Below are 26,978 nucleotides of genomic sequence, written 5' to 3'. Positions count from 1 at the left end.
ATGTTCTTACTCTGGAGTAAGGTCCACAAAGGAAAATTGTATCAATATAACTGTAGCAATACTTGCATGATTATGCTTGAATTTCTCTACCAGGAAGAGTCTTCATTTCATTTACTGTTTGATTTTGTCAGCAACCTGTATATCAAGTCAGTGTTAGATCTGCAAAGCAAAGACTAAGTCTACAAAGTGAAGACGCATTAAGAAGAGGTGCAGCAAGAGATCTTTGTCATTACAGAAGGAAATGTATTTTGTGAAGTTTTGTATAAATCTGAAACGAACTTCAGGGTAGTATATAGTATGTAGGTAGATAAAATATCGTTTATCTTTCTAGGCCATTTCCTAAAGGAGATGAAAGAAAAAAAGCTTGCTTGAGTGCCCTGTCTGAGGTGAAAGTGCAACCTGGTAAGAAGTGATTTAATAATGTAGTGGACTTTTTGCATTCAGTATGAGTACTGTATTTTCTGCAAGCAAACATTGAAATGTCTGGCAAGTGGATACTCACAGTTTTGATGCTTGTGACTAGGTGACTGCTCTTCTGTTACAGTTGGATTGTTTCTCTCTTGAAACAACTCAAATATTTTTACGCTGCCAATAATTTCTACGTGGTGCATCAAAACTTGCCCAAAAGTGCTTGCAGTTAAATTAGGTAACATAGAGATAAAAATAGCAATGTATATCTGAAAAGAGACAATAAATAAGCCTTCATTCTCCTTTTTCTCCCATCAGACACGCCCTTGTAACATCATCGTCTCAAGGTCCTTATATTTTTAAACATATTTTCCCTATCTGAATCTTCCCTTTAAAATGGACTTTGATGAAAGCTTGTCCTGACCTCTGTGTAACAAGTCTCAATTCTTGTACCATGTTTTTGTTGCTAAGGGCCCTCCCTAGTACACTGGGAAATGCTGCCGCATCTTATTAAAGGCTATTATAAGAGAAGCCTTACCTTTACATTTCTGTGATAAAGATTCTACAGTATTAGTTTAAAACTGTATTCTTGTAGTTTTGCAGTTGCTGACTAATGGAAAAGGTACTGCACTTTTCTTGGCTTGCAGACTGTACTCTCCAGTTTATCTGTAACATTTATTCAATTCAGAAGCATGTACTGAAGCTAGAGATGCTAATAGCAGTTATTCTCTGACTGTCACTGTCATACTGGCCAATGAGTTTGTTCTCAGCTGTCTGTTCTATTTTGCAGGCTGCTACTTGCCCAGCAATCCTGAAGCTATTGTTCTGGACATTGATTACAAATCAGGAACTCCTATGCAGAGGTAACATGCTCTTGTTGTATTCTTCCTTTAAGTTAATTCATTATATTTTTTCTGTAAGTTCTTGTTTGGCTAACTTGTGCTCATCTTCATCTTTGTGTTTATCACAATTTAGTGCAGCAAAAGCACCCTACTTGGCCAAATTTAAAGTGAAGCGATGTGGAGTTAGTGAGCTTGAAAAAGAAGGTTAGTAAATGGGTCTTAATCATTGATGCTACTAATGAAGAGTCAGCAATTCCTCTAAAACTGTCTGCTTTTAGTGACCTGTGCTGCTGCAGTAAAAATATTTCCATATTGAACTTTATCTGCAGTGGTTCAGCTTAGAAACAAAACTGCATAAAATGGAGACTTTTTTTTTTTTTTTTTTTTTTTTTTTTTAAGTCTCTGGAAGGAAGCCACTATACGTGTCCTGAAGAAATGCGAACAGTTACTTTAGACTAACATAAATTAATTGCCTTTCTCTGGTCTTTAGTGTGTAACAAACTCCATGCTTTGGCACCTTTTTCTTGTAATAAATTTTGTGGGATACTCTAGCTGACTAGCTTAATGTAATTCAGGCATTTATCAAGTAAATCACAAAGATTATTTTAATGTATATGTTCCAATTCCAATATAGAATGGGAACTGCCTTGCAGAATTCACCTTGCAAAGCAGAAAATTCTGTAGTGGAATCTGCAGTGTGAAATGTTACGGTTTTGAGTGCTAAGGTGTTGTCATGATAGAAGGTTAGTAACCAAAGTCTACATCTGGGTTTTGCTTTGTACTCTTCTTGCAGGTCTGCGATGTCGTTCTGATTCCATAGACGAAAGTGCAGAAGAAGGGGTAGACAGTAAGAAAATCTGTTGGCAGGCAGCTATCTTTAAAGTGGGCGATGACTGCAGACAGGTACAAAGCTAACTAGGCTTTGCAGTTGTAGAAGACAGATTTGTAAGTGACAGTATGTAAGAAGGAAATAATCTTAGTGTGGAAATGTGTTGGTTTTTTTTGGAATTTTGAGAATCCCCACTAGCTGTGGACTGAGGGAGAAAACTGATTTGTGCTTGAGGGAACAGAACTGTGTTGTACCACTGTAGAAAAATCTGGTTTGGAAACAAAGGTCATTCTTTCAAAATAGTTCATCTAATGCAATGACTTACATTTTATTCTTTTTTAGAATATATTATTTCAGCAGAATTATTGGTAACATAAAGTACTTTCCAAGATGATACCTTGTATGTTGAAGCTTGATTGTTTTTCGTTAAGGAGGAATGCTTGCTATTATTTCTGGAGTTATTAGTAGTCTTCTTAATCAAAGAATGATGGAAAAGTTTGTTCTTCATAGTTTGTCAGCAGTTAAATCTTCTGTGTTGCTTGTTACACATTTAAACAACATTTATTTTTTCCTTTTTTGATTTCCCCCAGAGTCTCCGTGTATGCACAAGCACACATCTGCAGACCTTCTGGGGGAACTTAATGTTCACTTCAGAGTTCTTCAGAGCTTTTTTTGTAATTTGACTTACTATCCGTAACCCCTGTAATGTTCATGCAATTTTTTTCTTGTATAACAGGACATGTTAGCTTTACAAATCATCGATCTCTTCAAGAACATATTTCAGCTGGTAGGCCTGGATCTTTTTGTGTTTCCATACAGAGTAGTCGCCACAGCTCCTGGGGTAAGTGGGCCTTTAACTGTACTGCTGTAGAAAATAGTTCCTAATTAAAAAAAAAAAAAAAAAAGCACACATAAATTTCCATACTGCAAGGAAATACTGACAACATTGCTTATGCCAAATGTTTGGATTACCATTGACGTGGAGAGTCTTTCCTCTCCTGCTTCCTGTGTTTCTAAAATTTTTGGCTCTGAAATTTTGCTGTTTGATTTTGGGGACTACATTGTGCAAGTCTATGGAAAGTAGCAGATATTGTCTTATGCTGAATGGAAATTCTTGAAGTTTGGATATACTTTCTTTAAGAATTAACTAGAAATTCTACATTTGGTGATCTGTAGGCTTCCCTGCATTTCCTGGGGAACCTGCATGACTGGCAAGAGCCATGAACAAAATATATGTTGGGAGTGTGCTTTACAGACCTGTTTCTCTTCTCCCCCTTCAGTGTGGTGTTATTGAATGCATTCCTGACTGTACATCCCGTGACCAGCTGGGCAGGCAGACAGACTTTGGGATGTATGATTACTTTACAAGGCAATATGGAGATGAGTCTACTCTTGCATTCCAGAAGGTAAAATATCAGTTGGCAGGCACAGCAAAATCTCAACTGAGAAACATTCTAGCTATAAGAAATAATGACAAATATTAGATAATGACTACCATAATGCTGTATCTGGCTTCTGATGCAGATAATTCATTTTAGCTATGAGTAAGTTAGAAGTTATTGCAGCTGTAGATATATGGAAAATATCATTGAACACTGCTTCAAACTAATCATAAAAAAGAATAAAATGTTCAGCTGTATCTGCTTCTAGTATGGAGAGTTATTAAATTCTGTGTTCTTATGATTTGTTTCAACTTCTTATTTGTACAGGCTCGCTATAATTTTATCCGCAGTATGGCTGCATATAGCCTTCTCCTGTTTCTGCTCCAGATTAAAGACAGGCATAATGGCAACATCATGTTGGACAAAAAGGGACACATCATTCACATTGGTCAGTTGTAGTCATCTTTCCTTCTGCTGTAAAGTATTGCTCACAGAAGTTAATAAGCCATTTCCATTTGAGATTAATTTGGTTTCATGGTTTGTAAATATACATAGGACATTTTTCATGCCTGTTTAGTAGTATTTTGTGTATATTTGTGTTGGCTGTTTCTGTGTAAATTTGGCTTTACAAGGTTTAACCAGCTTCAGGAAAGTATAAACACACGTGTATGGATTATGTGTGTATACATAAATATACATGTATTCATATATATACAACTATATATTTATAAATACATAAATGTATCTTTGGATTTCTTTCATTAGTGTATGGGTCTGAACTAAATTTGACAAGTAAATTTATGTAATTACATGAGGCTGTAACTTCTGCTTTAGCTTTGCTTTTCTGGAACTGTACAGATGTTTCAGCACAAAATTTATTTGATGTCATCATCCTTGAGTATAGTCTAGTGTTACAGTGATGATTCTTTCATTGGTGTTTTTACACTTCATCAAAGCTTTTTCCTATTTGGATTTGAAATGCTAGTAGGAAAATAGATATGCAAAATCCACCTCTCCTTTATTCTGTCAGCTTTGACAGTGCACAACTAGCCAACGAAGTTTCTGAAGCAACTTATCTTTTGTGCACAGATTTTGGATTCATGTTTGAAAGCTCACCTGGTGGAAATCTGGGATGGGAGCCTGACATTAAGCTGACTGATGAGATGGTGATGATAATGGGAGGAAAAATGGAGGCAACTCCTTTCAAATGGTTTATGGAGATGTGTGTCAGAGGCTATCTGGCAGTCAGGTAAGGCATTCTTAACTGCTCAAAGGTGGATGCTCTTGCATGCCTAAAACCAGATAGGAAGATAAATAATAAACACTAGTCTGTAGGGGGGCTGAATTTGTCAGACTTTTCTGTTACATCTTGCAATCTTTGAAACAACTTAAGAATCCTGCAATTTTACAGCCTAACTTCATGGTTTTGTTTTTGTTTTTCTGTTTTTGTATGATGTATTTGAGAAGTTTATGTATTATATTCAATTTATAGATGTGATGGTCTCTTTTCCTCACTCAGTTTAGTATGCTGATAAAACTTTGCATTAAGAAGCTCCAGGAGAATCACTATCTTTCTTGTTTTCCCAAATAGGACAATCATATTAATTGCTATTTCAGCTAGAGATAATTATGTAGGTAAAAGTGCTATGATTTCTGTTGTAAAATATGCAGGGGTTTTGTTAGCTCTGCTTTTCAGCTATGATTGCCAGCCAGTCACAGTAGAGACTTGCAGCTTTACCAAGCTCCACACCAAGCAAACAAGGTTTGCTTTAACATGCATAAGCACTACTAAATTTATATGGAGCAGATGTTGTATGTGGTTAGGAGGACAGTATGAGAGTCAGATAAGGGATTGCTCTATCGTAAGTGTGAAGTATTATTGATGTTACCTTACAGAGTTTCTTCAGCTAATAGCCCCAGAAGGAGCTGTCTTGAAGTCAGGCAAAATTTGCTTTCTTGAAGGGGAACAATCTGGAGAAAGTTCTGTGTCAAGCCAGAAATACTAGCAGAATAATACTACAGTAACATTATAAAATACTACTAGAGTGATGCTAGAGTAAAATGCCACTATATTAATACTGCTCTGCAACCAAGTAGTGGAGTAATAGTAGGTAATGTTCTAAGTGGGAGCAGAGGAGGGAGTAGGGAAGCCTGGCTGTTGTAGCAAAGAATTACATAGAGTAATTAGGAAGTAGCAGATAATCTGTTACTGTGCTATTGCTGGTTTCAGCCATCTGTACTGTTTTGATGCACTGATTTACTTTTCTGTTGCCAAAGAAGTGTTATTTCTAAAAGTATTGCTTTGTATAATTTCCCTTGAGGCTGTTCATCTTGCAGCATTCTGAGTATCTGGTAGTCCAACATAAAGGAGTGAGATTTAATTGAAGTGAGAGATTGCAAGCAATGGTGTAGCTCCACCAGCAAATGTAGAGAGGTTTACATGTGTTGATTTAATTACAGAAAAAGGTGTGATTCAGCTCGTTGAACTCCTCAACTTGTCTGCTTTGCCTACTAAGGCTGCAGAAGTTTGAGTGCTGTAACCTTTTTGTCCTCTTTTTCCTCTAGGCCTTATATGGATGCTGTAGTCTCACTGGTTACATTGATGTTGGATACAGGGCTGCCCTGTTTCCGAGGGCAGACAATCAAGCTGCTAAAGTAAGTCAGCATTTATATGAACTGGAAAACTTTCATATGTTCTTTGTAGTATGTGAACTGTCACAGCTTGTGCAGTGAGTATTGTCATGCTAACCAAATATCTTAAATTTCTTACTGTTGTAAAAATAGTAACATTTTGTTTATAGAATATCTCCAAGTAGGAATTTCAAAGGCCTTTTCATATAATTAAGTTCAAGCTGTGCAGTGACTGTGTGAGTGCATGATTTCAGTTCTTAGCGCTATGAAGGAAGCACTACTTAAAGGAAAGGTCTGCTTTAATGAGAGGTAACGTGTTGCAGAGTTTAATGTCCTCTGAAATGGTGTTGCAATCCAAGGAATAGCAACTGGAATTTGTTCTGTGGATAATGCAGTAATGAATGTAACATTGTTTATGCAAACACAAATTATGATGTGATTTTTTAAACAGCCCTTCAGGCTTATGCCTCCAGAGTTAAATCAGTATTTCCCGCACGTAACTTCCTACAATTTCCTAAACGTGAGCACAGTTTCTTGAAGTATGATGGGCTGGAGCTCAAGGTTATTGCTAGGCACAAAGATATTTTAAAAGCATCAGCTGTCTAGAAAGAGGAATCTGCTGTTCCTATAGTTACCACTAAACTGATTAAAAGTTCATAGCCTCTGTCTCCACTGTAAAAATAGAGGCAAGTGCTTTTAAAATATTACACAGTTTGTACAAGGTAGTCTTACAGAAAGTAGGTACTTGCAGCAAGTAACTGACAGCAGGCTGAGCTTTTGCAAAGACACATTTGTATCACGCTCAAAAGAAAGTACACTAATTTGTACTCTCACTTTTTGTGATTTTTTTTTTTTGCATATAGACACAGGTTCAGCCCCAACATGACAGAACGGGAGGCTGCAACTTTCATCATCAAGATCATCCAGAATTGTTTCCTCAGCAACAGGTTTGCCATCTATGTATGTCTTGTCTCTACAACCAAAATAAGCCGGTGAATCTGAGCAGAGCTAAAAACTACAGTTTTTATCACTCAGACACCAAACGTTTAGTTGATCTTGCAGTACTAAGAGGTATGAGCTTTGCTTCTGAACACATTGTGTCTCCTCCCTTTTATGTTGGAAAGGAAGGCTTAAGTCCAGGCTGGTCAAACAACAAGGCAGGCTAGTCTAAAGAATAGATTTTCTGTTAGGGTGAATCTTTGGTCTAAAAGTAAAGTCTTTTGTCTTCTGTGTTGGGGTATGCCCAACTGTACTATTGTGGGGATATGTCTACTTGTGCATCCCCTTTTGCGTAGGGTAGGTTCACCTATGAAGGGATAAATAGTAAAGAACAGTACCGGATGGCAACAGGAATAGCATGCTTTCTGGTCAGAATAAAGAGGGATTATCTTGAAGTTTGTTGTCCTTTATTTTGTAAGGAGAAGGTTTCTTAAAAAGAAGTGTGCATGGCCCATTATTCTGAGTATGAATGAAGCTGCAACAGTACTGCAGTACCTTTACAGAGTCCTTTCTATAGTAGCTTGCAGGTGTTAAGTTGCTTGAATATCCTTCTGAAATTCAAAGCTAGTATTCTTCACAAAAATGTATGTAACTCTTCTTTATGAATGAGTTCCAGGCTTCCCACTAACTTTCTTGTGATTTGATATTAACATTAATCTGCTAATAATTTTGCTAGACCATATGTTACTTACTGTATAATGTTGGAAAGGGAAAAATTTCTCAAGTAGAGAGCACTGGCAATGCAGTGTTTTAATATCTGTGTAGCTGGGCCACATTCGTGATCTGCTATTCAATATGCTGAATGGCATAATCAATTCTATCTAGATAATTAGCAATTTAAAAAATAATCATAATGACAAGCTAGTCAATCAACTGTAGTTTTTTTCCCTTCAAGTATCTTACAGTTTAGTATAGCATCTACATAAGTAGTTTAGTATCTTGTACAAAAAACATGAAAGGAAATTACACATAAACTGGAATTTGAATGTAGTTAATATGTACAATAAATTTAATATTTAAATATCCTAAGTACATGTTTTATCACCTTTGATAAGGGTTTCTGTTGACATTTCTCCATCTGTAGCTTTTGCTTCTAGTCCATCAGTGATATGAACCATATCTAACTGTTTATTAGTACAAAATACAACAGTCACTTTTGTCACCTGACCTATATATATATATGTATGTGTGTGTGTGTGTATCCCAGTTAATGCAAATTTTGTGGGATATGCTGGAGAATCTAATACAAACTCTTATGTAGCTGTGCACGTGTTCATCTTGGGAACAGTAAGGTTCATTGGCTCAGATACAGCCCTGTTAGAGCTCAATTGGATCAAGTGCCTGCTGGTGCATCTGCTATAAAACTCTAATATTGGGACTTGTGAACTCAGTCACACTGTTGTGTTCATCAGAGACAGCTTAGTTGTGGCAAGGTTGAGCTTCTCTTCTTGTGACATGGTCAGTCTGCGTCCTGAGCAAACTCTGTCCATGGATTAATTGAGTTGTCTGTAACAAGGCTTAGATATGATTATTCAGTCACTGATCAGAGATGATGCTATTAATGCAGCTATTTCTCCTGCATTTTTTAATTATTATTAGCATTCTCCTTCCCTGAGGTTACTTTGATATCCACATGATCCTGGATCTGTACAGACCTGCGTTGTTCATTATGCATTTCTTTCTCCTAAAACAAATGGCCGATGCAACATGAGGTGCTTCTGGTTTATCCAAACAGGTTCCACACGGCAATTGCAGCACGAATATGTTGTGTTCAGAACGGCACCATCTTATGTCTTACTGTTCTTTCCACAGTGAGAAGCACAGAAGTAATTTTTTAGCTAATTTAAACAAGAGCAGGACATTTTGTGCTGTCCGTAACAATAAATGGGCCTTCACAGTGCCCTCAAAGTGTGTAAGACTGGTTTTGATTATAAGCTAATTTGCTTCACCTATGTTTTATTTCTGTGGGATCTTGATGTTTGTTTTCATGACAATGGATACAGTGTTCTGTTTTTTTTCTAACTTTCATTTACCCTGGCTTTGCTTTTCTCCTCTAGGAGTAGAACATACGACATGATCCAGTACTACCAGAATGACATCCCATACTGAGAGTCTGAAGATTCACTGCTGAAGTGAAACAGGTGGCCCAGAGCCCTTGCTCCAGACTTGTAATAAATAGGAGATACTCAGTCGCACCTTGCTATCTTCCACCTTTTGTGTATGTATGTGTACATGTGGGTACATGTTTCCTAGACATTGCAACAATCAGTCTGGTTCATTCCTTTCTCTTTATCAGGTTATATATATTTATTTTTGTCCCTGGATTTTTGGAGTTGGGCTGCAATCACAATAAAAATTGTACTACGATTATGAATGTGTGAAAGAGGTAAAGGTTGGGGAGTTTGATAATTTTTCATGCAATGCAAGGATTTTATAATACCTTTAAAAAGTAAAACAAACAAAAAAAACACTTTCCTGCATGATTCCACAAAATGCTATGGAAGTGATGTGTATGGATTTTTCTTTGGAAGTGGAAATGTTGCATTGTTCAATTTTTACTTAAAAAAAGATAATCGTCCAAGGTGGTGATATCTTGTGTAGCTATGTTCATACTTTGCACTGTACATGGTCCCTGCTACGTGGTCAGTATTTCATATGTACATGAAGAATGTATTTTTTCCTTTTGTGTGTTTTAAAAGAGAGACTCTACTGAAGATATATTTAATCTATAAAATGTAATAAAAGACCTTAGACTTTGTGTCTGTTGCAAATCTTTTGGCGTGCACTGAGTTTTAGTTTATACACTACATCATTCTGCACATTTGTGTACTGGCCACTGTTCATTATATTGTGACCTTTCTGCTGGAGAAATGTGATATTTTTTTTCTTCAGCTTCTCATCCATCTTTAATGATAGTTTTTATTCATGAAATAAATGTTTTGTCCAAGACTCGCAGCTGAAGGAGCTGAAATGTAGGAACAAATGCTTTCCAAATGCTTCTTGCTGGGTTGGGCCAGAAAGTAAAATCTACTTTTTTAGCCGTTCTTTTTTTCATATGTTTTCTTGTGCAGTTTAGATGCCAGTTGTGGCTTTCTGGGGAAAAAGAAGCCCCTCATGGTTACTTGGGAGCCACCTCAGCGGTCACCTCACGGCCCCGCCGCGCCCTGAGGCGGCCTCGTGCCGCGAAGGCGGGAAACGGCGGGGCCGGGCGGGCCGCGCGCGCCGCCCCTGTGGCGAACTGAGGCGGGCGCCTGAGGGCAGCGGCAGGGAGGGGCCCGGCGGGGCCGCGCCTCCCCTCAGCCCCGGGGAGCCGCCCTGGTGTGAGGGGGCTTCGCCGGGCAGCTGAGCCGTGAGGTGAGGAGCGGCGGGGCCGTGAGGGGGAACCGGGCCTGAGGCGGGTGGGGGGGGGGCTTCGTGAGGTGGGTCCGGCCCTGAGGGGGTGGACGCGTGGGGAGCCTGAGGCCGCTGTGTGCTGCAGGAGGAGGTTGCAGCCGTTCACGCCGGGGCCCTCGTCTCCTGTGGAAGCTTCCCCTCGAGGAAAATGGCTCTGGGGTGTCGTCGCCCAGCCCGGGGCCCTGGAGCGCCCCCCTCGGGGGCCGGGGGAGGCGCTGCGTGTGGGGCGGCCGGGCCCTTGTTAGGGTCCCTTTTGGAGCACCTTCGAGTGTCCCCCCAACGAATTATCCTGCTCACTGGGGAGAAGTAGCGTGTAAGTCTGTGGTACAAGCTTATTTCGCTCAGTTTTAATAACGAGCAGCAGGGATGTGGAGTAGTTCTTGTGCTCCAAGCTTGAAGCTGGTTGTAACCACTTAGGCTTTGTAGGAAAAGGAGCTGAACAATATTAGAAACGTAGTGTGCTTACTCAGACTGTTCCTGAAACGGAGAGCGGGTGAGGGTGTGAAGGCCTCTTCTCATTCCAGGGGAGGGGTTGAGGAGTTCTGGTATTTAGCTAACTAAAGCTAATGCATGTATTTTCCTTTCTTGCACCTAAAGACAAGCACACCGTGTAAGCTGAAAACCCAGATGAACATCTTAAGCAGCCTTATGATGAGAAAGTCAGTTAATAGCTAGCAGTAAATGGAGGTGGCATGAGAAGCTGCCATCTTGAATGAGTCCAGGGTAAATGAAGACTAACAATAGCAAATGTCCTCACTAAAGCTGTAGCAAAAACTTGCAGTAGTATTGTTAGGAAGATTTGGTTCCAGAAGTATCAGCTAGTGATTAATAACATTAGATAAAATAATATTATGTGGAGCTCTGCACATGCTGGGATTGGGCTACAGAAAGTCACTCGCAGTTGCAGATCTCAGCTCATGTATGCTAGAATGCAATTAAAGCCATCTAGGGATTTGTATCACAAAGTGAAGGAGTTTGAGAGCTCTTCACAATATTTGCTTATTTTATGTACTTCAGTCAGGCTGCTTAGAGATCTGACGTGATCTTGGTTTCTTTAATCAAGTTTCTGAAAAAGAAAAAAAAGGCTACTGGAGCCAAATGAATGTACAGGTCAACGGGAATCATCACAAGAACAAGTTAGTTCAGTTATACTTGCAATGCACTCTTAAAAAACTTAAAGATGACTGTATTTGAGATCTCTTGGTTGTGTTGTTTCTTCTGGTATGGAGCCAGCAGAAATGTAAACGTGTTTAAAAAAATATTAGTAGGAAAGATGAGCTCTTGGTTTCTCTCCATGGTTTCTAGTGATGGCATGCACCAAAGCTCACCTGCAGACACCTGCAGTTTCCATATTCACAAGTTGATTGTGCCTCCTTTCCTGCTCCTCAGGGTTCCTGCATGTGGCACAGGGACAGGAAAAACCTCCCTTATAACTGAGCATCTGCTGGGATACAGAGAGGATTAGCTAGTGTACATTTAATCATGCAAAGCAGTACCCTAAAGCTGATTCTTCCTAAATGGATGTATTCTGAATCTTCCTCTAGGGAGATTGAGGAGGGGAGGTGAGAAGAGATGGTTAAGGTGCTCCGATATATTGCATGCACTTCGGAGATACTGAAGCGAGACAGTTGGAGGTGACAGGCTTATTTCAGCTTCATCCTCCCACCCAGGAAGGATGCGAGTCCTTTGTGCAAGAAGTCCGGCAGGCTTTCAGAAGTCACTGAGGTAATTAGGACCAGATAAAATAAAGACCTACATAAAGGCGTTCTGAATGTTTTTGTCCGTAAATGTTATATCAGCATATGCTGTAATGCCTCCACAGCCCTGGCAGAAAAGAAGCATCAAAAAGAGGGAGGGAAAAATGCTCGCACTCTCTCAAAAAATATCTTTCAGCAAAGATGCTCCCATCACTTCTCCACTGTCAGAAATCCAGGTCACAGTGAGAGACAGATTTCCCTGTCCATACCTACTGCAGTTCTTTCTGCATTGGCTGTGAATATAAAGAGCCCTTAAGAAAGGAGCAAAATTTATAGTGGCTCATTTGCATCTGATGGACCCCAGGTTCAATGCTACTGGTAACTTGATCAGCACTATTCAAATGCTAATCTCATTATGTGCGTTAGAGACTGAAGCACAGCAATCCAGCTCCATTAGTGCGATGTGTCTGTGATGTTCTGGCTGGTGCTCAGGGTCGTGGGACCCCCTGCGGACATCTAGCACATGCTGCATTGCGCTGGGGCTGATGTGGGCAGAGAACGGGAACACCTCAGTGGAGGAGCCAATGGAATGGTCAAACACGGGAAGAGAAGCTAGATTCCTCTTTGGGATGGGCTGGGAGGAGAGAGAGTGGGGAGGGAATGAAGGTTTGTTGCTGACAAAGCAGTTTAGTTAACACTTTTTTTCCTTTTTACCTTAAATATGCCCACTGGTTCCCTTTGGTTCCAAATGAACACTGTGGGAAAAGAACAGTAAGTAAAATGATTTGTCTTGGATGCAGATACAATTTAAAGGCATGATTAATAACTGTCTGACCTTATGAAAAAGATCACCCTGTGCTGCCCAGTGTTACGACGTGGCATTTCTGCTTGTCATGTACCAGGACTAAAATAGGTTGGGCAGCATGTGGCATGCTCAAGGAAAAAATGTGGGATTGTTTCTAGATAAAGGCTCTCTGCCAACCTTGTTAGTGAAAGCAGATTGAAATCAAGTTTGGGGGTGCTGCGTCAGTTTCCGAGCCTGGTGGGAAGGAGACCTACCCCAAGCTGTTACCTACCCCGTGTCAGTGGTGGGCTCATTTGTTGTGTCTGGTTTGTTTGGTTTTGTGTCTGCTTTTGTCATAATTCTGCATTTGGGAGGTCATGGGGTTTGTAATAGTAAAGAAGCAAAATTTGTAACGTGACAAAGTATATTTATTAGGTAAGCTACTTAGCTGGCAAAAGCAGATGAGCTGTGATATATGCAGTACTGGCATCAACTGGTTTATTAAATAACACGACCTCCCCAAAGGGACTGTTTCTGATGGGCTACTGCAACTGCAGCAGCCTTATTGCTAGAGCTTTGTAGTTCTAGGTGATGCTTTTGTGCTATTTTTTTTTTTTTTTCATGCAGTATCAGTGGTAGTGTTTCTGTTAGTCTTGTTATTCTAACACATCAACTCAAGGTCAGTGCTGCTGTGGTTATCCTTGGTACTTGTTACAGAAGCAGCAAAGTGAGAACATGCTCGTGTTAAGGTTTATGAACACTGTGTAGCTGTGTTTGCTTGTTGTCTTCCTGGCTGTACGTCCCTGGCAGGAAGGAGCAGAACAGGGCGGTTGCAGAGCAAAGGAGGATGACACAGTGACACAGAGAAGTGACCTCAGTAGTCATGCATGCTGGCAGTGTGCATGGCAACGACGGCTGGCAGCTCTCTGAAGGAGTTACCTACCTGACTGCGTTCAGGTATCTCTTCCCAAGGGAAGCCAGGGAACCGAAAGGGAATTGGGAATCTTGGGTATAAGTGCCCATACCTTCTGTTATACACTCTGACCACCTTTCGTACCCCTTTGTGAATGAAAAATCCCTCACTGGTGACAGGTGAACATCGAGGGATGCACCCTCTTCTGTTCTTAAGCAAGTTGTCTCATCATTGCCATAGCAAGCCTGGCCAAATTGTGCTTTTGCCATGGGGAAAAAATGTCTAAACTTAGCAAATCTAGGAGACAGTCCCAGTTGCATGTACTGCTTAGGAGTGGATGCATGGGGTGGTAACCGTGATCCTGACATGAGAAGGGTGAGTCTATAGCTCTCTGAGGAATTTCATCCTTGTCGTGGTATCAGAGTGATGCCTCAGAAATCTGTCTCTGGATAACAGAAGAGAGAAAATCCTGTATTGGTATCGTGAAGTTCCCTTTCTCTGTGTGAGACTTGCTTACAATTATTACACCTAAGCTTTTTAAGATGCTTGTTGAAAACTGTGTGTTTTTGCATGCCCACATATGAACTCTTTTCCTTTCCAGAGAGCATTGCATTACTCTTTGGCACACAGATTTAAATGCTTCACAACACCTGACTTGCACAGTGAATCCTGTATGTATTGCAGGGCTGTTCCTCGCACAGTGCAGTGCATGTGTGGTAGCCAAGTGTGCACGAGTGAGCGATCTAACAGAGTGACCTATGGGTGTGGGGCTTGAAAGAACTTTGATAACTTAGGTAAGTAACAGATTTGCAGGAACATCTTTATTCTGAACGCTTTATATTCTGGCACTGAGGGTCAGAAACTAATCTTAGTGTCAGGCCTGGCTGCCTGTACCAGCTTGGACATGTTGCTCTCCGTACACGAGGCAGAAAGATTATTGGTAAGGGTGGGGATTCTTGGAGCTGTTAGGATACCTGACTGACTAAACAGCTTTGCCAAGCAGTAGAGGTGGTATGCCAGTAGAAACCTGGAATATCTGGTCTCTTACCACCTAGACAGAAACTTCCAGTGCAGTTTCCAGAGGACCCCCACTTCCAAAAGGAATCCTGGTTCCAGGTTTTGTGCCAGGTCAGGATGAAAGTCAGCTTTCCTGTTTTCCCTGGCAGATGGGAGTTACTCTTTACTCAGATGACATGGGCTGAGTAGCAGTGAAGAGTAAAGCTGCCAGCTGTGGCTGCAAAGGAGGGGTCCCAGCAGTGCTAGTACAAGGGGTGTCACCTGTCTGTTCTATCCTAGATAGGAGCAATCAGAACAGGGCAAGAGCTTTGGGAGGTGCGGGTTGTGAGCTGAGGTACAGTTCCTCCAGAAACTGAACACAGACCTGAAAATCAATCAGCTGTGCATCTCTGGCATGTGGCAGTGCTTTCTGAGCCCGCCGCACTTAGAGCTCTGGCAGGAACCAGATGCTGAACTCAGATCTCAGCACTAGCACGGGGCCTCTGAGCTGACACGAGGCTGTGTGGTGCTGAGTGCTGTCTGTCCCCACAAAGATCCTACTGATTTCTCGGCACATTACCTATAGCCTCACAGCCGTGTGGGCTGGGCGGTAGAGGGCACTGTGAAACAAGCAATAGTACCTGGGACACACGAACCAAACAATTGAATAGAGAAACAAATCTGCCTTTCCTGTAAGGCGAGGAACACTGACAGGGAAAACCTTGCCGTGACCTTTAGTGGTGACATATCTGTCACGGCAGGCACCGAGTGGTAGAGCTAGTGAGGTACCCGAATATCAGATATGAAATTGCTCAAGAGCCTGGCAGTTTGTATTCGGGCATATTCAGCTGGGGACGTTTTTGACCTTCTAAGGGACATACAGGAAATGCATTCTGCTGACTCTGCATTGTTGTCGCAGGTGAAGTCTTTAAATATATGAGTCTCCTTCCATATAGCAAGCATGCAGAAACCCATGGTGAATTTACCAAAAACCAGAGGTTTGCTGTGGATAATGCCATGGTTCATGTCACTATCGCGCTGTGTTGGATAAGCAGCAGCTGTATTCAGCTCCAGAGGTGGCTGCATTTCTGTTGGTCTGTGCACGTACATTTTTGGAAAGCAGCTTTTTTTCCATTTTTTGAAAGATACTCAGTCTGCAGGCTCAGATGGAAGTTGTCCCATAGTTTGCTTAAGATTCATGAGTACATATATATATATATAAATAAAACCTTCCTTAGATAACACTATTTTAACTTCATCTCTTACTTCGAGTAATTCACCTTGCGCTTCACCTTCACAGTAGACACAGACGTAGGCTAAACACTTCACAGGGGCAAGTCTCAGAGTAAACCACACAAGTGGTAGGATGGGGAAATAAACCAGGTGCAAGAGAAGAAAACACAGAAACAGTTCAGGTATAAAGAACTCAGTGAGTATGAATAATTCCTGTGGTCATTTGGAATCCAGGCAAGTACTCGTTAATAGTCTTCCCCTTGCTGTTTGTGCCAAAGGTGGAATCCTGTGCCATGAAGATAGCCCTGGCCTGTGCTGTTAAAAGGCTTTAAAAAAAAATGCTGTCTAGGTATGGATCCCAAATTAAACCTTGGCTCTAAAAAGTTCTTTCTCCCTTTTACCCCACATGGAAACAGATTTGAATTTCAGTGCTCTCAGCATCAAGCCTCGCCTTTAGGCTGCAACCCGTCAGTGAAGAGAGAAATAACTCCAGCTACAGCTGTGGCTGTGTCACAGATCAGAGCTCAGAGAGGGGCAAACAAGTGTGTAGTAATTTCAAGCTCATTAGCTTGCAGACAGGCTGACTAGATCAGAGGAAGGGATTAACTCTAGGTAAGAAGACAAACCTGCTAAGGAAACACCTGAGCTTGATCCATGGTGAAGCTTTGCAAAGACCTCAGAAACCTGAAAACCCAGTTGGTTACCAGGACAATGCTGAAATTATTTTCCCCTCCACTTCTTTGCTGATACTGTGATCCTTCTTCCAATGTGAAAATTTGTCTTTCCTTTGAGATGTTCACTCTTATCGAGTTGTGGGAAAAGTGACTCAGCGCAGTGCCCGAGGCTATAGGAACAGGTCTGATGGTGACTGAGTTCCTACACATCAGCTGAGCCTGGATAACCAATCATGTTTGTGTTCCTCTTTTGTCTCAGGTGAGAGGTAAAACTCTTGAACTTAAATCTCACTGAAAGTTCCTTAAAACCAGAGCAGCCTTTAGAGCAGCTACATCAGTTCACAACTTCACTGAGGAGCAGGAATTCCTGTTGCCGTAGCCCCATGACATGGGATGTATGATGAGCTAAATCCCTTTAGAAATGCTGGAAGTGAGACACAAGGAGCTCAATTTTTCACAAGCATTGTGCATTAAATTTGGAAGCTCCTTTGGCTGCTCAGTACTTAGGAAAATTGAAGCCAATGGGATGTCTGTTGGGGATCCAAAAATCAGCAACTGCTTCTTGAGAACCGAGTGCATTTGTATGGCTGTGCAAAGGGAGCTGAAAGTATGAAGTGAAATCTGAGTCCTCCTTCCTCTGCTGTCTTGTCACTGGGATGTTTCGGCAGTAGTGGTAACAGCAGAGTAAAAGTGATATTTCAGCTGATGCAAGTTTTATGCTGAGAATGACTTGAGTTTGAAACTGGTTCGTGACTGAGCCTGCAGGTTGCTGTCCCTCAGAGTTACTGTGGTTTGCCCTTTTCCCAGGAGCTCATTTGCTTGTTGTGTAGAAGTGACAGGATAAGCAGAGCTTGTTTTTCCCTTTATTTGGGACCCTTTGCAAAAAAAAAAAAAATCTCTTCTAAATGTGAATGGCTTTTGCTGAAATAGCGTGGCTGGTTTGCCTCTCAAAGAATTGATGCAAAGCAAGTTACTCCCTGGACCTGGAATTACACTGCACTGCTCGGAGAATGTTTGGGAAGTAGAGGTGGGTACTGTGCGCGCTCATACAAGCTGCCACCACTAGGTGACACCATGACTCTGGCACAAGGTCCAGATCAACCTTAAGACCAAGGGCATTTGGTGTGCTTTGGAGGTTTTGCTACAAACCCAGAACATGAGCTGGATTCACAAACTTTCCATGAACCAGGTTCAGGTTTCCTCCAAATCGCAGGTTGGAGCAGAATGGGCTCGGCTCCAGGTGACAGGGTGGGATTTATGGCTAGGGGTGGAAGCCATGTGAATATCTGACTTGCAACCAGGCTGATCTTGGCTGTTGGTTATGCGTGGAGGGCCTACACGTATTTGAAACAAAATCTCACCCAGATTCAGGAAATGTGAACCTGTCTGAGCTAGAGCCAGAAGGGGTTTGCGCGACCCTGCCGTGAACCACTGTAAGGAGGTTTCACGTGCCTTCATTGCTCACCCGAGGTGGGCCCAGGTGTGAACCCAAACACGGTATCCAGACACGGTCAGCTCTAGCCCCACTTCCCTTTAAAGCTGCTGTCACTGTGGGCGGTCGGCAACTGGATGCTAGCTGCTAGCACCTTGCCATGCCACGGCCAGTCACCATAGCATCGTGGTGGCTCAGTGAGGGGTATGGAGGCAGCCTGGTCTCCAGGAGCACTTTGCTTTCTGATGGACTGCCTGGCTCCTTGCATACCAGCAGGAGGTATCTATTTCTCCTGGGGTGTCTTTCTGGGCACTCATTCTTTAAATTGCACAGAGTGTAGCAGTTACAACTGCTTAACTGTTCCTTGAGCAGTGGCTATTGTGTGCTATTTCTTTTTTTTTTTTTTTTTTGGTAGAGGAAATGCTTAGCTATTGCCTACCCTGAAAAAGCTTCTTTCTCCTGTAGTTACTGTATATGTACATCTACTAAAGCCACTCTTCCATTATTTTTTTTCCTATTGCTTTTTTTTCCATCCCTTTCAATGAGACTCAGAGGATGTTTGCATGAAACATGTTCCTAAACCAACCTGCGTGTCTTTGACTCTTGCAAAGGGTATTTCTGTTTAGCAGAGTGTGGCAACTATCATGTAATTACGTGGCTCCAAGGATAGATTCAGGGAGCTGATAATCTAAGAGATGTTTATACAGTGCTCTGTCATCTTTGAAATTCGTGTCTTTCCACTACCACCTCAGCAACAATCCTCACATGCAAACTGGTTAAATGTCTTTTAGCAAGGAGTCAGCAGGAGTGAGGTAGGCATTCCCCTAATGAGCACATTGTGTGTGAGCAACCCCAAACGCCTGATGCCCTAGTGTCTGCCACGCTAGTCATGGCCTAGAGGGATCCTGGCAATTCGAGAGACAGGTCTTTTCAGAAATACTGTGGCTCTCAAAAGTGCATGGATATCTGGTTTTTATTTTGGAAACCTTGTAGTGCATGGGAGTTTCCCAAGTTATTGACTTCACAAATTTATATTTTCATATGATGCTCAGATGACCAGCAAAACCAAACTAACCATATTAATACAGTTTTATTATTCTGTGTGTAGAAGTATTTTTCAAAATAACATTCATAAAAGCTTCATTACTATTGTAAATTTAAGCATCACAGAAATCCCCACTACAAATATTTTGGTTTATTGTTTGTTTCTGTAGACGAACCAGCACAGTGTTTACCTTGGATCATCACAAAAGTGTTCTGGTTGGAATGTTTTTATGGAAGCTGGCTTTTAATGTAAGGCTGGTGCTTCGTGACACTGTCTTTTGTTTATTGTATTCACTGAAGCAGTCAGAGAACTCTAATGGATTAGTAAAATGGGATTTTCCTTTACAGAAACTCTGTTCTTGCCCATCATGGAAAAACAGTATCATTACTCCTATTTTTAATTAACAACTAAATGAATTTACCAGCATACAGCCTTTGAGTCTGCAGCTCTCCAGAGAACCCTAAGGGGCTTTTTGAAATACAGGTACCACACTTGTTACTGTGCGGGGCTGCAGCACAGGAGCTGCTTTTAATGAGATTGCATATTTTCATTCCCAGTTTAAACACTTCGTTCTTCTGACACTTTATGTCATTAGACGTTGGGAGAGTCAGGACTACAGGAAGGAGAAATAAGAGGCGAACTCTTTCCTTTCTACACTGTGGTAGCTAAGCCCAATGTACTCTACTATGGGTTTTGCATAAAACTGACACCGTGACAGATCAGAGGAGGCAACACGTATGGGTCAGTAGTAGATGTAACACAGATGGGTACTGATGGCCTAGACACCAAGTGTAGTATGCACGTGTTGGGCTGCACCAGGTTGTTCCAGTCCCATGGTATTCAGCTGCTTTGGCCAGACCATCAAATGGGAAAGCAAATGGGAGCCGGTCAGTTAGTCTCACTCCTGGCAGTGTCAGGTGACTCTCATCCCTGATAAGCCTTCCAAAATCTGTTGCAATTTTTTTCCTCCCCCCACTCCCCACAGCCTTTATTGCTTAAAGAAAATTACTGCTTTCTGGGCAGCGTGTCATCTTGCAGAGATTTCTGGCTGTGCTGGAAGACAAAAGATACAGCTACATCTAGCAACCAGCGCTGTGTAGTGTACACTTATGCTGCCGGTAGTGTTCTCCTCAAGTCCTGTGTGAACTTTTGTTCCAGAGGGCCAACATACTAGAGGAACAACTGCTTTCCTTCTCCTGTGAAGCACCTCTGGATCAGATGCCTGAGGGAGCTGAGTGGAGCTGTCAGGCACCCTCCAGGGCTCTGTGCAGCTCTGACTACTCCAGAATTAATGGGCTGAGGTCTCTGAATGCTAAGACCATTCTTAGCAGCTGTTCATTCTCACCTTTAACCCTTCTCTATTTTCATATACAGGGCAGGCATAGGGAAAAGAATAATGCCTGTATCTTTTTCCCTCCTTGCCACACACTCTGCCAGGCTTATAGTATTCAAGGTAGCTTCCTCCAGTGGTAGAGGATTGATGGCCTCTGGCACAGAAACTGGAGTGAGGAAACTCCAAACCTCTGTGCTGGGAGCACCGTACACCCTGAGCTATGAAAGACCTTACGCCTTGCAGGAAAGAGCAACGGTACTGAAACCTCAGTGCTTGTAAGTGTGGATTTCTCATTTATTCTGTGACTGACTTCTGCTTAAGGGGCTGGACTCCTGAAAGGCTGACTGTCATGCAGAATGTCTGTGAGGCTGAATGGAACTCTTTAGCAGGATGAAATGGCACTGCAGCAAGCCTCTTTGGTGCGGATTCCTATAATGCTTGTAGCTTTCTGCTTGGCTGGGGGTGGGGAATCTCTTGCCTGAGAACTGACGCTCTGCAAGTTAGTGCTTGCTGCCTGCTCACTTTCTGCATGCTGATGTGAAAGAAGCAACCCAGCAAGCTGATGTACAGACAGAGAAATGTAGTTTGGAGAAGAGGGCAGGCGCTTGGGAGAATCAGCACAGGCTTCCCTCTGTTCTGCTGCCTGTCCTGGTCATTTGTTGCCACATTTACACACAGGATAGCAAAGTGGGTAACAGCTTGGTCTAGTGCTGGGTCCTTCAGATAAAACCTGAAGTTAGAAGCGTTGTCTTTGCTAGTCAGATTTCACTGCTTCTGTTTAACGCTGTGCTGCATCCACTCTCCAACAAGCTTCTGCAAAGTTACCTTCCTGTGTGGATGCGAGAGTCCTGCAGAGTTGCTTATGCAGGTAACCGAAAGGGTGTGAGTGGTGCACAGAGCTGACAAAATGAGGAGCCCTGCTTGATGGGCTGTGCTGTTTTGAGAAGGTCAGCCAAATGGCCTGGGTCTGTTTGCCAGTCTGTAACGCTGGACAATGTGAAGAACCTGCTATCGAAAGTGCTCTGTGACCCCTGGACTGAAAGTGCCAAGGCTTGGTGCTTCATCAGAACTGTCAGGCCCCTAGAGTTGCTCCTATTTGTAGGGTCTGCTGAGACTCTGGGGGGAAGGATTTAATTTTCTCCTTTACAGCTGGGAAAACAGAGGAAAACAGGCTTGAGTCAGTGATAGACTCCCACATACCCAACTTTAGCCAAGAGCTGCTGTTGCCCATTACGGAGAGCTCTCAGAAGGGAAGAGCTGAAGCAGTACAACAAAGCCCTCCCTACAAGCTAAGCAAAAGGCAGAGGGCTCCATTTGGCGGGGCCCCAACCAGTGAGCCAACAGCAGGTCACGGCAGTAGACTCCCTGCTTCTGTAGGGGATAAGAGTGTGACTGCAGGGAATGAAGAAGTGTGTGCTGCTTCTTGCTTGAAGTCTTGCCTGCAGAAAAGGAGCTCCAGCAAAGGCTATCACTCTCCCATTTGCACCCTCTTGGTCTCTCATTCTCCCATCTCCCTTTCTGGCCATTTGTGCTGCCTGCCAGTTTGTTTGTTGGCTGAGTGCCTGCTGAATTATTTACCAGCCTGGCTGAATTAAGCAGCAGCAAAAGCAGGCAAGTGAATCCCACCTGAGACTCTTCCAGGGAGGAGGAGGGTGAAGAAGTAGCATTTGTGTGTGTGTGGCTGGGGGGAGCTGATCCATAGTGCTTAATTAAATGCACTAGTCCCTTCTAGGCAAAACCTTGTGGGAAGAGGAACTCCTTTCTTGCCCTGTGAATGCACTGAAGGAAGCTGAGTGCACGGCTGACACCTGCCCAGGTGGCAGCACGTCCCATCTCCAAGGGAGGGGGCTGGGAGTACGCCACGTAGGTGCTCAACACACCGTTGTTTGTGGTGGTTGTTGTGCTGGGTAGGGTTAATTAGGTTAATGATTGCATTGTTCATTATTAGAGGCTGAATCAGCCAATTATGCTAATTATTTTGTCTCCCAAAATGCAACAGTTAGTGAGGATGTTCAAAAGTACAGGGGCTCTCCCACCACCCAGTAGATCAGAGCTGAGTATCTGGGCAGCAGGGGACCTGTGCAAATCGTGGTGCACCAGGTGTCTGAGGTACAGCAACTCTCCTTGTTGAAAAGAAAGCTCAAGCTTAGCACGCAGTCTTAAGCTCGTGCAGGTCCTATCTGCTCTGCATTTCCCAGCTGTAAAATCTTACAGATGGATAAACGAAGACGTAGGTCATTCTGTGATATATCTGGTTTGCTTTCCTTGTGCAATTCCTCCCTACCTTGTGGTTGTCACAGCCTTGTGACTCTGCCACGTGGCAGAGTCAACCTTTTTCTTCCCTCTGACACACACTGAGTGTGTTAGCAGAGACTTAACCCCCTCAGTCAGCCTGCTTGCACTAACATCTCCCAGACTTCTGACTTGCGGCATCTTTTCCCTTCCAGAGCGCAGCATGTCAGAAGAGGCAACTGTTGCAGGCTGGTCCTTATTATCCGTAGTACCCCTTTAGCATGTGAGATAGAAAACTGCCTCTGGAAGCCGGGTAAAGAGGGAGCTGAAAACGACAAGACATGAGAAGAGCACTGTGCGATCAAAAGCACATGCCTCATGAATTTATCATGAACTAACTCTGTGGGACTCTTGCTACATAAATCAACTGATAACACACCATGTAAAAGATCATATACAGCAATTCACCATTTCCTTCCCATTTCTATTTCTATATTCCCATTTCTGAAATTCGCTGTGCAATTGGTGTGAATGTGCTCACACACGGCTCTGTTGCAGCTGTGTGGATGTAGCACGTCAAGGTAATGGATTTTTCCTGAATAACCTATGCAAGTACTGTCATGTTTTGCATCAACAGTAAGTGATTTCATATTGCATAAAGCAAGGAGTTTAAAAGAGTTGATGACCCCTTCTGGCTTTATTCCATATGGGGGTCATGTGTCTGGGTTACTGCCCAACCTTTTTCAATAAGTTAATTCCCCTTCTTAGAATAGTAATGGCTGCATTGAGCTGTGCTCCCCTCTGTAATGATTACTTAAAGAGAAGATAAAGTGCTTTTTCACCAGACTTCAGAATTCTTCATCATGCCTTGCCAGGGTTTTGTACAAGTGCTTCGCTTTCCACTGCTGTGAAAACAGAGGTAGCAGGTGTGAAAATGCTGCTGGCGTGAGCACACGTGTGGCATCCCAGGGCTATGCAGGAACACTCAAGTCAACCAGTTCTGTTCAGTCTTCATGTGTTCAACTAATTTCATGTGTTTCTGTAGTAAGGAAACTCGATTGTCATGGATCATCATCAGATGTGATCTGGATAGATTTAAGTAAAGCACTGTATAAGGAATATTTTCTAAGGCAGAGAAAAGAGGAATTAGCACATGGCTTGTGTGGTAGAAGAGGGCCTTGTGTCAGGAGACTGCACAGAAAGGAAAAGTCATAAAGGGTGGAATTCTATCAGCACAAGGTTGCTGCATTTATGAACTTTAGTTCAACCGCTTATGTACAGATCGCTGAACAACATTAGGATTCCCCAGAAGCATCTGTATAAACAAATGTGTCAGAGGAGCCGAGGTCCTCTTCCTTTGGCTCTGTACCCGTTGAACAGCACTTCCTCACGCTAGTTTCTGCCAAAGGAAATGACCCTTTCTGGTGCTACCATCTCCTGCTGTGTTTCGTGGAGACTTAGGGCTCTCTACTCACTGACTGCAGCGGGAAGACTTGTATAACAGTAAGTACTGCAGGGAGGCATGTCAGCAAAACTTGGTCTCCCTGATCACTGAAGTTAGTCCGGCATGGGCTTTCTGTCAAAGAAAGGATTGTAAGTCTGGATCTACCCTCTTCAGGCTAGGACAGTTTCCCCCTACATCTGCTCCTGTCTGCTTGTCTGAGCTTGGACGGAGAAAGGGACAGTCGTACTTAGGGTGTCAGAGGTGTCCTGGCTGGTGCCAATAGCAGTGTCCAGGAGAGGTGCTCCTTCTGGCGTCTGTAACCAAGCAGATAGCTGCACGTGAGCATCAGGGTCACTGCCTCGCACTCATAACACTCTGTACAGCTGCTGCTGCTGTACACGTAAAGGCAACGTAAAGGTCATTTACCTTCTTGGCAGACTTGTCAGGGAGATGATGGAAGAGATGCACCTAGGGGAGCTGAAACAACTGAGGGAGCCCCAGAGAGAACAAGGGGGAGAGATTCAGAAATGATGAGTGAGACATGGGGAAGGAAGAGAATAAAGAAGATGAAAACAGGATGTGGAGAAGTATTGTGGGAGGATACAGACAGGGACTAACCTCAGCAGCAGTCTTGAAGAGGATGTTTTTCTTCTCTTCCCTCTCTTCCCTTTCTCTTTCCCAGCCTCTAGCCTTTCTCCCTTTCTCATCTTTCTCACTTACGTATCTTAACCTACTTCCACCACGATGGCAGGCCAGTCCAGTCCAGAGCATGTTCTACACTGCTGTGCTATCAACAAGATGCTGTTCTGCCTTTTCTGTGTTTTTTTTTTTTTTTTTTTTTTTTTTTTTTTTTTTTTTGTGCCAATTTGATGCCAAGAGCAAACCTTTAGATCTGCTGCACAGGAGGTGACGTGTTAACATGAGGAAGGGAAGGATGGCATCAGTGCCTAGGACTTGGGAGCCCTTTCCTCTCCCATTCACAAATATTCACTAAAGACGTGTTTTGGTGTAACTGTAGCTTATTGGATTATATGACCATGAGATTTGAATTCTTTATTAGATCTTTTCTATTTTGGTCTCTAGGGTAGAGAGGGACTTGTTTTCTGGCCTTTGATGTGCTTGGAAAGTCAGGCTATTTCTGTCACTGTTCCTTTGCTTTGTTTGATTCTTTGACTCCTCCTCTGGGGAGCATTTTCATGTGCAGAGCTCAGCGTTGTGTGCATCTACTGTACGGGATGTCTTTGTGGTTTGCTTTTGGTATGGTTACAAGTCACCCCTCCTGCTTGCTTCTTCGCAAGTTGTCTTGAAAGCAGACTGTTGCTGACTGGTTCTGTTGGAAAGCTTGTATTTGCTGAAATCTGTACAGAAAATTTGGTATTTCATGGGGGGAACAAGGGATGGGTGGCATTGCAGCAAACTGGAATTGCACTGTACATTTCCAAAGTGTGGGCTTGATCTAGGCCCCTGGTCAACAAGCTGCCGGCAGTAATACAGCACTACAGCAGAGTTCTGATTTTCCCTCGTCCCCTTTCTTCTGTGTCTAATCTGACTGTAAAATCTGATTGTTCTAGTTTGGGTATCAAAAGAACATTCCCCCACATTCTGCAAAGTTTGCTCTCTCCTGATGATTTTGAGTGATGTGCCAGGAGAGGACTCCTAAACCCCCAGTCGGAAGTGAGAAGCTTCTACTCCAGTGCTTAGCCACAAAGCAGCACCCCGTGAGCAGAATATCAGAGGAGGGAAATTTGCTTAGCCTGCAAGAAAAGGTCAGTCCCAACCCGGTAAACCCTGCCAAGAAGGGTCAGCGTGGTGAACCAACTTACGCTTCATTTGTCACCTGTCAGGGCTGAGCGTGCTACACTTAATAGCATGGTAGTGCAAAGGACAAAGGGGATTTCTGATGGGGAGAAGTGAGGTAAGCCATAATTAACTAGAACACGGAAGGAAAAACTCCATCTTGGAGCTGCTGGGTTTCTCTTGTGAGCTCAGAGGTTTTTTACATGAGCTCAGCCACACCCACGTGTCCCTCACACCCACCCAGGGTCACGTTCTCTGAGTGTGACAGATCAGCAAATGAGACAGTAAATAAAGGGATGACTGAGCCTTTGTGGGCATCACTAATGAATGTAGTATGAAGATCCATGACGCTGAGCATCCCTGCCAGTGCACAGCACAGGCTCAGTCTGAAGTGCTGCCTGTGGCAGCAGAGAGGAGCCTCCCGTGCTTCTGCTAATTGTGGAGTTAACCTCCTCACCCAGCATCAGTGAAAAGGGGGCTCACGGGCCTCTGAGGAGGATAGAGTTGATGTTAACAGTCACCTCTGGCAAGAAGAAACAAGAGGTTTCCTCTAATACTTCCTTTTCCTGTAGCTTGAGCTTAATGCCAGTATCTGTAGTGGCTGGTTTGTGTATAATGCCGTCTTTGCTGCATGAACGGTTACTGCTGCATTCCTGCTCTTCCCGAGATGTAAAACATACATGTGTGCTTTTCTTCCTGAGTAGCTTCCAGCCAGTGCCCCGTCCCCATGAAATGTACCTCAGTGTATGTGTACTGCATGACACAGGCTGCTTGGATCTCAAAGCACATGCTAGTTGGAAATGAGCAGATCGGTGACCTCTTTTTCTTCCAAGGCATGTTTTGGAAATAGCTCTGCAAGGACTGCTGGTGCCCAAGCAGTGATTTGGTTCCCACATCCTGCTCATCGTATGTGG

General features: G+C 43.0%; 2 protein-coding genes across 3 annotated transcripts in view; both read left to right on the top strand.

Moving 5' to 3' along the window:
• The window catches only part of PI4KA (phosphatidylinositol 4-kinase alpha), a 59,886-nt gene extending 50,037 nt beyond the window's left edge, over positions 1-9,849 (top strand). For both annotated transcript variants that reach the window (XM_084539253.1, XM_084539252.1), the window contains exons 45-55: positions 332-402; positions 1,199-1,271; positions 1,384-1,454; positions 2,044-2,153; positions 2,816-2,920; positions 3,360-3,485; positions 3,789-3,909; positions 4,551-4,710; positions 6,027-6,116; positions 6,956-7,039; positions 9,149-9,849. In XM_084539253.1, the coding sequence (XP_084395379.1) occupies positions 332-402; positions 1,199-1,271; positions 1,384-1,454; positions 2,044-2,153; positions 2,816-2,920; positions 3,360-3,485; positions 3,789-3,909; positions 4,551-4,710; positions 6,027-6,116; positions 6,956-7,039; positions 9,149-9,200 (1,063 nt within the window). In that variant the 3' untranslated portion in view covers positions 9,201-9,849. The remainder of the gene's footprint in view (positions 1-331; positions 403-1,198; positions 1,272-1,383; positions 1,455-2,043; positions 2,154-2,815; positions 2,921-3,359; positions 3,486-3,788; positions 3,910-4,550; positions 4,711-6,026; positions 6,117-6,955; positions 7,040-9,148) is intronic.
• A 527-nt stretch (positions 9,850-10,376) lies between these two features.
• The window catches only part of UBE2L3 (ubiquitin conjugating enzyme E2 L3), a 243,152-nt gene continuing 226,550 nt past the window's right edge, over positions 10,377-26,978 (top strand). Inside the window, exon 1 of the mRNA XM_084491615.1 lies at positions 10,377-10,445. The gene's annotated coding sequence lies outside the window, so the exon portion shown is untranslated. The remainder of the gene's footprint in view (positions 10,446-26,978) is intronic.

This window comes from Aythya ferina (assembly GCF_964211825.1).
Source record: "Aythya ferina genome assembly, chromosome: 17".
Taxonomy (NCBI): Eukaryota; Metazoa; Chordata; class Aves; order Anseriformes; family Anatidae; genus Aythya; species Aythya ferina.
The sequence above is the reverse complement of the archived record's forward strand: the minus strand, read 5'-3'. Positions and strand labels throughout refer to the sequence as shown.